Consider the following 12,258-nt stretch of genomic DNA (forward strand, 5'->3'; position numbering starts at 1 on the left):
TAAGATATCTAAGGCCTAGGTAGGCTAGATTAATATACTATATTCGGTATCTACGTATAGGTATAAAACGTTAGATAAAGAGAAAAGGTCCTCTCCCCCCTATCTAGTATAGATCTATCTTCTCGCTTCGTCGTACGCCCTTACTAAGGGTGGCTAGCACCATGCTTTGACCAATTAGCTAGTAGACGGGCCACCCATCTAGTAATCTATTAGCTGGCTACCAGCGCGTAATAACTCTAAGATATACTACTATTAGTAGTATATCCATACTTATTAGGTAGCCTCTAAGGTTACCGTAACATATATAGCCATAATAAGGCGATTATTAGGGGAGTTAGCTTATTTATAGTTTCCTAATTTAGTAGCTAAATTATAACGATTATCGCGATCCTTATAAGTCCATGAGAACTCGGTCGGAATAGGATTAATAGTAACGTAGATTAAACTGTAATAATATAAGCCTAAGCGTAGAGTTAAAAAGAAGATAATGTTCGCCCTTACCTCTTCTATTTATGTGATTAAACGTGACGTATTTAGATTGCTAACGACAGGAGATTTAGTAGTGTTCGTAGAGAGAGGCTATAAAGTTGAATTACTACTTATACCTATTTGCTTCCTGCCAGTGCACTTTGCCTTTTTTACGGGTCGTAACTAGATTTTCTAGTAGTGCTACAAGTAATTAATCTTTAATAAAGCTGCACGCCTACCGTAGACCGGTTTATAGGTTCATAGATGTATATATAGATCTTGTGAATAAAGGCAGTACTATAATCTGTACCAGGCTAGAATGCTGCAACGGCACGGGAATCATTATTCGGTTGATGGGCATGTCTATAAAAGCTAGTGAAGCCTTCTACGCGGAAGATATTGATCTAAAAGCTTCCATGCAGCTCTTCTTTTCAACATGTGCACTTATTCCGAGATTCCAAAAACCTATCAAGGATGCAAGGAGACGCCCAAAAATGTGGTCAAAACTAGAAGAGAAGAGAATGTACAAACAGTTACGAGATTCTTTGTCTTAGATAGGCATATCAAACACATCTGTTCCGTATAAAGAATAGCGGCAGGTGCCAAGAGAGCTTCCTTCGTCTCGTCGCGGTTCCATGGTGAAGGTGAAAGTGAATAACCAGAGTAAGAAGCCCAAAGAAGCAAGAGTAACGTAGGGTCGCGTCACAATTGACTGTCTATAGGTATTGAGTAAACTTATAAGCTTTGCGCGTCGAAGATTGAAAGGTGAACCAACCTGCGCGCCTTAGCAAAAGCTAGTGGTGGGTGAATCGATATCTCGAAGTGTAGCGCATCGCTGCATCATATCGTCGTACGAACCGCTATCCGCACACAGGAAAAGGCTGCCCCTCGCACTGTGGCTGAAACCTGTGGTGCTAACCACGATCTGCGAGTGTTTGCAGAGAGCACTATACAAAACACGCATATCATTCTACAAGCTGGCCCGATCAGCGGCGCAAACCAAGCCAAGACGTCGCGTTCCTTTGTATCTTCGGGCCTGCCCTGCCAGTCTCTTCGCCCTTGGAGTATCACCATCTTTACACTGTTCGAAAACAGCTTGCGCTGGCTTCAGATCTTTTTTGTGGATGTTAGTCAGCGAATACAGCTTCACCCTGGGTATAGCCGCATTTACCCCGCAGTGACATCCTTGTTGTGTTGCAGCAAGGATTCTCGTTAGCTCTAAAAACTTAAGCCTTGCGGACTACTGTGGCGCAGTGACTGGCCGCTGCCTAAATCTCTGACGTGGCTAAAGCGCTCATCACATATAAGAGAGAGGCTGCAACAGCTGCCCCATGGGTTTTAAATCCATGTTTGTACTCAGATTCGATGATGGCTATGAAGAAGAACAAAAAAATAAGGCTACCAGAGTGTATTACCCAGGACGGTCCGCACGATAATTGTCAAACAAGATTTTCGCAAGCCGCTGAAAATGAAGACGTGAAAATAATTAAGCTGTTCCTCGAGAAGAGCTGCATTGATTTGGACTTTAGGAATTCCAATGGCCAAACAGCGTTGTCGCAAGCTGCACAGCTTGGGTGTGTGGGAGTGGTAGAGATGCTGCTTCACCATGACTATGGTAACGTCGACCCCAACTCCATGGATAATGATGGCCGAACACCGTTGTCTCGAGCTGCTGAACGAGGGCATATAAAGGTAGTTGAACTACTGATCAAGGACAATCGAGTCAACCCAGATCTAAGGGATAAGAAGGACCGGACGCCACTCCTATGGGCTACAGGGAACCTCAGCTCGAACCCTTTTAGTCGCCAAAAAGACAAGCACAATCCAACAATAGATTTGCTGCTTAAATACACTACTAAGCCAGACTCTAGAGATAGCATGGGTCGAACAGCATTGTCGCAAGCTGCAGAGCTCGGAGGTGTGAAAGCGGTGGAATTGCTACTTCACACTGACCAGGGTAGCGTCGACCCCAACTCCATGGATAATGATGGCCGAACACCGTTGTCTCGAGCTGCTGAACGAGGGCATATAAAGGTAGTTGAACTACTGATCAAGGACAATCGAGTCAACCCAGATCTAAGGGACAAAGAAGGTCGGACGCCGCTGTCATGGGCTGTCCAAAGTCCGCGCCAAGCCTACAAAATATGTTGCCTTCTACTTCAAGGGAATAAGGCTAGTCTCGACTCCATGGATGACTACGGTCGTACACCGTTGTCTAGAGCTGCGGGAGGTGGGGACGTGCAAATTATGCAATTACTCCAACGAAATGGCGCCAGCCCAGATTTCAAGGATAGAGACGGTCGGACGCCTTTATCGCAAGCTGCAGAACATGGCCAAGAGATGATGATAAAGCACTTACTCGCTCAGAACAGCGTCGATCCCGACTCTATTGACAAACATGGTAGAACTCCTTTATGGTGGGCTGCAGCAGCTGGGCATAGCTTATCGACCAGGTTATTGCTGGAAAGGCACGAAGTTGACCCAGGTTCAAAGGACGATAACGGTGGGACCCCACTTTCACGTGCCGTTGAGAATGGACATAAAGGCACGATTCGAGAATTCATTGGAAAGGACAAGGTCACGTTATATATGCTGGCAGCAAAGGGGAACCTTACACATTTACGAATACTCATTAAGGAAGGATACCAAGTCGACACCAGGGGCGTTGATGGTCAAGCTCCATTACATGCTGCGGCTTCATCAGGCCATGTCAACATTACAGAGGAACTCTTGAGCAGGAAAGCACTCATTAACTGCAAAGACTATAGTGGGAGGACTCCACTTCAGCTTGCAATTCAATATAGGCACCAAGAAATCATTCGTTTACTTCTTGAAAATTCTGCAAAGACAACCGGTATCCTTCCTAGTCAATGGCTTGTTGCATTCAACCGGGAGGCATCAGATATACTGGAACTATCGCAAATATCACGTGGGAAAAAGATCGTGCAATTCAGCCAGGGTAGGCCGCTCCAATTATCGAAGTCGACTAGGCGCATATCGTAAGTGTGAACATCTCCTTCCATATAGAGCTGCATATCTTGACGAGCGATTAGACTTTTCGCGCATTACTCTATGTGGTCCAAATATTCGACTTGGAATTTGAACAGTTCTCACCAATGTCATATGGACGTTTCTCTCCAACGTGGTCCATCAGAAATGACCTATAAGATACAGGGATGTAAAAACTATTTGGGTATCTCCGTTACTGGGTCTTTTCCAACAGAACAGAAAGAACGATACCAAGAGCAATCAGTGGAACTTCACTGGGATAAATGTGCTATCGCATGGACAATGGTCTGCTCTTCGAAAACGCCTGTTGGCTGGCAATCGATGGACCACTTCAGCATGCTTCCCCACTGTTGGCTTCCGGAGGATGGGGCCAACTTCTTCGCGCTTTTTGTACAGCAACTCAAGACCAAATGGCTTATGTTTTGCACCTCGGCTGATGAACGCTTGTCTCAACGTGTAAGCAACTATTCACTAATCATTATACGCTTTACTAATTATTCCGGTACTTTTTTTAGCGCCTAGATCAACTGTGCAGTAAAGGAAATAGTATTGAACTAATACATTACCTAGCAGAAGATGCACAGGAATGGGCCAAGCTTCGAAAAGCCTTAAGAACTCAAGTGCAAGCAGTCAGAGACTTTATTAGGGACTATTGCCGCTACTGCGAGCAAGAGTATTCAAAGACAATGCGGCTACCCATAGACCAGTTTGATACCGATGTTAACGAAAAGATCAACCAGCTAGACCAAACTGTAAAGGATCTCCTACAATTTGTTTGTATATTCTACACTATTATATTACTTCGTTAGCTGACCTGAAGTAGGAGTTCGCCTGGGTGTCAATCAACGAGGCTCACAGATCGACGAGTATCGCCACAAGTATGAAGCGGCTCAGCTGGATTACGGTAAGACTTAGATAACCTAGTTTCTAATTGCGATTGATGCTTATATACCGCTTAGTTTATCTTTTTGCCTGCTATGTTTACCTCGGTAATACTCAATACACCCTGATGTTACACGGTTAAGCTGATTAGATGGATGTTATTAATAGAGTCTATTTGGTATGAATGTGGATATTCTACAATCTAATCCAGACTGGCGTTGGTACTTGCTGTTTAGTGGAGGCTGTCTAATCCTGACCGTCTTGGTATGGCTTCTTTCTAGACATGGCGAGGTTCGTGATCTGCTATTTTAAAAGCGTGAGCTAGTTATATATATTAACCGCCTCTTAGATTAAGAGATTCATTGAGAAGTACCCCAGCAATCGTTTTCAACGACGGCCAAATAGCCCGACAGAGCACAAGCAGCGATTAAAGACAGACCTGCAGATCTTACCAATATACAGTCAAGTGTCAAGAGTTTGGGATACCCGTGGAAACGCTAGCCGAATCAGGTAGAAAATCAATTCTTTCCAAGATGGATATTTTAATTGATTTCTGGCCCAAATCAGTTCCTTTTTTGATTGATTGATAGGTGGAGACTCCATCTATTCAGTACTTTGTTTGCCAGCCCTTTGCGCGACCTACAGAGGAGAGGCGGCGTGGCATGCTCATAATGAGGGCCTTGATCGGACGCCGAGGTATCCTCCTCCATGAGGCCTTCAAGCACTCACGAAAGTGCTCCCAGTCCTCTCCTCCTTGGCCCATCTTATGTAGATATGGGTAGTCCTTGGATACCCGCTTCTTGAGCGCCCACCAGAGGTGTTCAATTGGGTTGAGGTCAGGTGAATATGGAGGCCGATCGTCTGAACACTATGATCGAGCATCCACCTACGCACTTTCTGTGAGGTGTGGATAGGCGCGTTTTCTGGAGACTTGTTGTCGTCATGTACCTGGAGCTTACGGCGCTGACCTGGGTCCGGATCCTAGGGACGTCACGCTAGCAGCTAAGGCCTTTGGATGGAACGGACCGCGTCTTGCCCAGCTCAAACGTCGCTTCGACCCGCACAATGTGCTAGCTTGCGCCTGCCCACTCCCACAAGCGCCCACGAAACAGAAGCTTATCATCCTGGTCACAGGAGAGAGCGGTGTCGGCAAGGATCGCTGTGCCAAGGTTTGGGTTTCTGTGTGCACCAGATACACTTTTAAAAGCCTCACGGCGCGTGTGGTCAGCATCAGCGATTCTACGAAGCGAGGATGCAGCGGTTACCGGCAACCCAAAGCGGTTATGCTTAATTTTACTCTGTCCAAGAGGAGGGAAACGGATGGGGGTCGCTTTGCGAGTTTGGGTATGTTGGAGGGGAGACAGCTATCGCCTTAAGTCTTTTGGGCGAGGAGGCGCAGTTCAGCGTTGAAATCACTGTCTAATCGCAGACGTGTAAAAGCATGAGAGGGGCTGCTATCATATCACGTGATAAGCTGGCATCCTCATTTTCACTCTACCACCACGAACAAAACTAGGAGAGAAAAAACCTCAGCAACACAGTCTTTGCTGTCAAATCCTCCAAGAGACCGGCATGTGTATTAGTTCCTTTTGCGTTTACCAGAGCCTGTGTGTTATTCTCTAGACAGTAACCCAGTAATTTAGGAAATACAGCGACATGCTTGCAGCCTACAGTCCGGAATGCGTAAAAGCAGCTGACAACTGGTACTTTAACGCCAATTAGCACATTCTCATGATTGAGAAGCCTCCTATGCCTGTCACACGTATCGTGCAGTGGTGGTACAGTATGCGGTTGCGTTCCACGCCGCAATAGCCAGCCACACCAAGTTTGGGGCCTACAAACTGGAATATGTAGAAGTGGGTGACGGCTACTTTTGCAAAATCAATTGTCACAATCACGTGATTGGTTAAATCTTCTTCGCCTCGCATGGATATTGTACTGTATAGTCGCTAGCGAAATCGGCAGCACCTTGAACGCGGCTGTGATTCTATCCCGACTATAAGCGAAAGTCTTGGTAAATTAGTCAGGGACCGATAGCTCTAGCACGTGATCTGTCACAGTATGAAGCATCTCCCCAACAGCTTGTGCTACGTTTTTCTATGCTAAAGGCGTCAGGGGCCTACTGTAATTAGGCAGAATTGCTAAATAACCTTCGAATCAAGAGTTAATCGCCGTTCGTCTGCGATATCCGATCAAAAATCTTTTGAGTGTTTACTCTAAGTGCTCCGCAATCTCTATTTTGCGCGTCCATTCTGTTCCAGGCAAATGCCCTCAAATCAGACAATGCGTACGAAAATTCTTGAGTTAGACTCAGGTACCAGTTTGCTGAGCCAATTAGAAGAAACGCAAGATGTGCTGGAGCGTGCTTTTGAGTCATCTCTCTGATGATCCCTTCTTTGATTTCTTGGGCCTGATTATTGCCAGGAATGAGACTAGGCATAGTGTACCTGAATTTCTGTTGACGAAGGATTCGATTCACTTCGTCTACTGGCTCGCGCCGCGTGTGGTTAATAGATGGAATATCTTTGTCTGATAGATTTGTAGATAGAAGATTAAAGCTTGGAAGCTGTGCACCAAGCTTGAGCCCAGCTATGCGTCGAATCACAGAATCGCAAATGTCCCAAGGCACTGACCTCACTTTGGTTGAATGAGTTTCTTTGCGATTGAAGAGAATCCATCAGAACGGCTGCCAACCCGTTAGTGTTGGGTGTCTAAGATGAGTTCTTCGACGTAACGTACGCGACTCAATCCTAGCCTTAGCCTTACTTCTAAGCTCATTGCTGATATATCCTCTGAAGACGCTTAATATAGCACGATAGCCTTCATCGTCCCTACTACTATATCTGGCCATCTGCATATGATCTACATTGATGCTTTCAACAGTCTCCAGCGTTTGCGGAAAATCGAGCTTGGACGAGAAGTCATTCATAACCTGTAGCGATTAATATTATATAGATCTACCCGCTTATACACGGCAAAGGATTACAAAAATCACGCACTTTTTCTTGTAAACCTTTTATCCCAGAAATTCCGCACACCTCCTGGAAGGAATGAATCTTTACGTCTAAATTGTACCCATACGTCCATATTTGTGTTTGAGCGACATCCTGCGCAAGATAGTCTTCTGGCCAAAAGATCGTAGACGGTGGCAATGACGACGAGGCATTAGTCCCGGAGGGCCTGACCATCGATCGCTTGAATAGGGACCTTAAGCTCTTAGGTAGTTTAGTCATGTCGCTACCGTTGCCGCTGTGACTCGCGCTTACCGCTGCCTCCCAGGTTCCTTGAGGGTGATCTCGAAGGCTATGGACGACTATGATACTGAAGATCATCAGCAGAATTATTCTAATGTGTGAGGATGCGATCACACTTCAGGAGAACTTGGTCATTGTCCTTTCTTATAGCCTTCAGCTTCGTGAAGTTGAGCTGGTGTATGGCTGTCATGCGCGTGGCACGTCTGAAAGCGCATTGGTTTACTTGGCTTCCAGTTGGACCCTTAGATCATCAATCGTGCCGTTTGGTGGTCTTCAGTGCGTGTACGTTGCAGAGAAGACTAAATTAAGGCGGGACGTCGCAGGCAGCATTAACCTCAGCCTCACACACAACGGCTATGCTCGATGCCTTGGTGTCCTACCAGCTACTGGGGCGCAGCACTAGACGAGTAAGGAAGATGGAGTGCGGAAACCCTCACGAGTCTAGGTCAAGTATATGCCTAGTAATTACCTCCTCTTCTAGCTTAGTGAGCTTCTTTAAATTGAGCTCACAATTGCGTCGCGTAGTGATTCCAGCGCGTTAGCGGCGAAGCGTGGTTTTAGAGACTCAAAATAACTGCTGCAGCGCGCCTTCTACTTTATAATTGATTCTGATTGATAGCTGTGATAGCTAGAGATATATGAGCTTCATTGTAGCATGATTGAATAGTGGTTGGTTGATCCATTGTGATTAATAGGTGACGCGTCGCGAAATGTTGGTGGGTTGCGCCGCTCGGCACGGTAATGTCAGACGGTGAAACTTGATGCCGGAAAACCAACGAACGGTACTTCGCCACCCACACCACCCTTCACGCCAACCCTACTTGTCCTGTGTGACGGGAAACATGAAGAACTGCCAACCCCAAAAATGGGAAACGGGAAGCTAATGCGAAAAATGAGAAATAGAAAGTAGAATGTCAACGAGAAATGGAAACGTGGCCGTAGTTCATTGGATCAAGAGATCCGCTGTGCACAGGGTGCTTATTCGGCACATACACAGTAGGTCACGGACACGAGGGAAAGCTTTGACTGCACTGATCGCGTATAATACTGTGTCAAATATATCTGATAGTCCCTCTCATCTAGGTAAACCTTGTCAGATAGCACGTAGAGATGGATATCGTAATGGCTGTCAGGCCGAAGTTGATGATTGATTGTTCTGTCTAGCTACGGGGTTCTTCGGATTGATTTTGCTCCTTCTTCGGATAAACTCCGGCTCCCGCAGTCTTTCTTCTTGGTACCGAACTTTTGTTTCTTGGGCACGAAGGTAACTTCGTAGGCTCTTATCTGACAATATTAGTTCGCCCTCCTGCTATAGCAATGTAGTATGAAGATGGAGTCTTAAATTATACTATTCGAATAATTCAAATCAGATTATATTCATATAGTTACTATCTCTGTGGGATCGTACGGAGGAAGTCTCGGTTATAGAGAGTTGCTCTCTACGATAGTGTGTAATTACAGCAAAATTAGTGTTATAATAATTACTCTAGAGGCCTAAAGCCCCGTAGGGCATACGCACCAATTGCTCCTAAGAAGCGTAGAAAGAGGAGAGAGAGGAGAGAGGTTACCCTACTCTCTATAATGGTGCTTCGCAGCTCTCTGTTAAGTCGTTTACGAACTAACATAGTCACGGCGTCCCTCATGTAACCGCATGAGATCTGCCCGTACGGATCTCAGGGAGATGGGTACGGACATGTAGAGAATACAGTATAGGTATCACGTCTACTCTCACGCGTAGACTCAGTAGGGTCATCAGTGTATCTTCTGGTTTGAGGCAGCTTCGAACAGTATACTGTCATGTAAGATGAGACGATTCGCTACCGGATTACTCCGTCAGTGATCCTCTGATATACATGATCCTGGAAAGATCTAATGTGCCTCTGAAGGTTCCTGTTCGTTTCATGCGGCTCCGAACAGGACCTCCAGGTGCCCATCAGGTCCAGTTCCTGACAATAGGCGTGATGGAGTGAAATACCCATGGTGGATCGAGAGACGCCTTGGGCCGAGGGATACGAGCGATCCCATGGCTTCGAATAAATCGGTCACGTTTATTGTGTTTTGTTCTTTCTTCCATCATAGAGGTGGCAGTATGACGGTGCATTCTCTATTTTGGCATGTGATTTGACACGACTGATAAGGGTATCATTGTTGAGAGCTACGACTCAAAAGGTCATTCTCTATCTTATAGCGCCTATTACAGACGGGGTTACCACAAAGCCAACTCTCTCAATTGTGCCGTGCGTCTCGCGGGTATCCCGTCCACAAAACTCTTCAGTGGCTAGCAGATCCATGTCGCCTATCCGAAGCGCCCGCCCCGAGGTGGGAGATAGACCTTGAAAAGCTGGTGTAAACAGAAAAGTAGACTTATCTGCCTGATATTAGCACAAGCGGGAAGCGTCTACAGAACTTCACATACCTCTGTCGCCCAAGTAATGAACTCCTCCTCATCTATACTCTCGCTATATCTAAACCCAGGATACACCGGCTCTTTACAATATGGAGGTGTAAAGGCCGAAACAAAGGTTTGTAGAAGCTGTATTTGTGAGGCAGGTAGTGGCTCCAGGGGTTGCGCATCTTGTACAGGTTCTAGTCGCTCAGCCAGTGGTACAAAATCGGCGTAATGGTGGCGATCGAGCCAGTTATCGCCATTGATTATGGTATATCCTATTACATCGCAAGGATACGCAGTCTTGCATATAACATCAAGAACGTCGTCCTGAGTTGGAGCTCCAGTGGGTGGACGCATCAACGCCGAGTAAAGAAATGATAGTTGCCTTTTTTCAGGACGCGGGCGGATTTGCTGCTTGCTTCCCTTCGACCTGCCTTGACTCCAACACGACTCGCCCCGTTCCGTCAGTAATATCATTGCGCGACATAAGGCATCTTTTGTAAGTGTAACGGGGGTCGAGAATGGAAAGGAAGCGTAGGCTACAATCAATCTCTCAAGCATTGGAGCTATGGATTGTATAACATCAGCTTTGGAAGGGTGGACTTGTGAGAGGTTGTCAATAATCGAGGTGAGCGGGATCTCATCATCGGAAGCAGCAACGAGGCCAGCTATGCGCTCGTCAAAGTACTCGCGGTCGGCTTTGGGGCAGAGTGGGTCCCAACATTCATTTCCCTCCTCAAAATAAGCAAGGAACTGATTCCTTATACCGTCTGAATTTGATTAGTCGACCAAAGGCATTGGTGTACAGATAGATGCCTTGTGTTTCGTACCTTGGGTGATGTTCTGGAACCACTCTTGGAATTCGGCTGCTGTATTCTTCGGCCGGTGGAAAAATCTCCATAGGCGAACAGGAAATATCGCCATACTCTGGATTGCGTCAAGAGGCAAAGTTGAGCGGGCAAGGTCCGAGTGGGTGAGTGAGCGAGCGGATGTCGTAGAAGGGCGTTATTGTCGTGGTGGGGGATGGCAGCACCTACTTCTTGACACCTACCTATGGTAGCTAGGTCGATTAGTCAGCGCAGGCTCAGCCCTGTACGACGTTGCACTGCCATGACGATTTATCCGGTTGTCATCAAACCCACAGTGCGGCCTTTTGGTCGGCGACACGGTAATATAGTCGCCACGCAAGGCAGTCAGAAGTCTCGGGCTTTTGATACCTCTGCTTACCGTGTCCGTGCGCGTGATGCGCCCATTCGCGTGATGCGCCACCCCTGAAAAATCGCTCAATCTTCACAACCTCAAAACTCAACCAATATGGATCCGATTAATGAAGCAGTTGAAGAAATTGAATCCCTAGGACTAGGCGAAACTTTCTCCTATTGAGAAATCGCAAAAAAATATGGTGTTGTACGCTCGACGTTGACGCGTAGGCATAAGGCTGTTATAGTACTATATAACACTAAGATCCTTAAGTAGAAAAAGCTCACTCTATAATAAGAGCTAGAGCTTGTAAGCTATTCTATATAGCTTATAGCTCGTCGGCTACTACCTATAAGAGAGATAGTATAAAATTTCGCTTCTATAGTTGTAAAAGAGCCTATAAGCGAGAGCTAGGTGTTATAAGGGGTTTCCACGTACCTAACCATAGGTTCGGACCTTACGGGTATTCAGTGATTTGAGCGTAAGGGATAATGGTACCAAAGAGGTTAGGTGAATATCCTACACCATACGGTAGTACGATGCAATAAATATTAAGAGAAGGCTAATGGTTTGTATAAAGACGAGTGGCTTCAATTTAGATATAAAAGTAAGCTTTTAAAGTTGACTATGAAGAATAGAAATGTTTAAAGAACGTCTAAGACTATATACCTATCTTTCTATCCTTTGTGGTCCTGGTCTGCTCCCTCACCAATGCCTTCTTGGCGGGAGTAACCTTCTTTAGAAGTATCTTGCTCCCTTACTAATGCCTCCTTAGTGGGAGCACCTTCCTGCTCCCTCACTAAGGTCCTCTTAGTAGGAATATGGTCACGTAACCACTTATGCTAACGTAACTAGGGTGGTCACTTAGCATCCTTTAGTGCATTAGCCTCTAGGTCCTTTACTAGGTTCTTCCCGTATATCACCTTTATCTTCCTATAGTAATTCTGTGTAATTGTAACACTACTACCTACTAAATAGACCTACTAGAACTCAGCAAGGTCTATCTAGTATTCCATCTATCCCTTTTGGAACTATACACTCTACGCGGTAGACTAC

General features: G+C 45.9%; 4 protein-coding genes across 4 annotated transcripts; 1 reads left to right on the forward strand and 3 right to left on the reverse strand.

Annotated features, from left to right (window-relative positions):
* Nucleotides 1-2,445: 2,445 nt before the first annotated feature.
* CC84DRAFT_1158708 (ankyrin) lies at nt 2,446-4,863 on the forward strand (the record flags this gene model as incomplete). Its single annotated transcript, XM_018177060.1, has 8 exons — nt 2,446-2,590; nt 2,699-3,467; nt 3,522-3,933; nt 3,993-4,250; nt 4,301-4,381; nt 4,437-4,466; nt 4,528-4,650; nt 4,709-4,863. Coding segments are annotated over 8 exons (1,971 nt in total), but the record flags the coding sequence as incomplete, so codon positions are not given.
* Nucleotides 4,864-4,966: 103 nt separating this feature from the next.
* Nucleotides 4,967-5,212, reverse strand: CC84DRAFT_1106210 (uncharacterized protein; the record flags this gene model as incomplete). The annotated part of the gene is made up of 1 exon (XM_018175132.1): nt 4,967-5,212. A coding segment is annotated over one exon (246 nt), but the record flags the coding sequence as incomplete, so codon positions are not given.
* Nucleotides 5,213-6,917: 1,705 nt separating this feature from the next.
* CC84DRAFT_520216 (uncharacterized protein) lies at nt 6,918-8,150 on the reverse strand. Its single transcript, XM_018186601.1, has 3 exons — nt 7,730-8,150; nt 7,359-7,680; nt 6,918-7,291 (listed from the first exon to the last, which is right to left on the reverse strand). Exons 1-3 carry the CDS (start codon nt 7,801-7,803, stop codon nt 7,037-7,039), a joined length of 651 nt encoding a protein of 216 aa, XP_018028856.1. The 5' UTR covers nt 7,804-8,150; the 3' UTR covers nt 6,918-7,036.
* Nucleotides 8,151-9,909: 1,759 nt separating this feature from the next.
* Nucleotides 9,910-10,926, reverse strand: CC84DRAFT_1223776 (uncharacterized protein; the record flags this gene model as incomplete). Its single annotated transcript, XM_018183524.1, has 3 exons — nt 9,910-9,981; nt 10,030-10,772; nt 10,833-10,926. 3 exons carry the CDS (start codon nt 10,924-10,926, stop codon nt 9,910-9,912), a joined length of 909 nt encoding a protein of 302 aa, XP_018028857.1.
* Between the last annotated feature and the right edge of the window lie 1,332 nt (nt 10,927-12,258).

This window comes from Paraphaeosphaeria sporulosa (genome assembly GCF_001642045.1).
Source record: "Paraphaeosphaeria sporulosa strain AP3s5-JAC2a unplaced genomic scaffold CC84scaffold_25, whole genome shotgun sequence".
Lineage (NCBI taxonomy): Eukaryota > Fungi > Ascomycota > Dothideomycetes > Pleosporales > Didymosphaeriaceae > Paraphaeosphaeria > Paraphaeosphaeria sporulosa.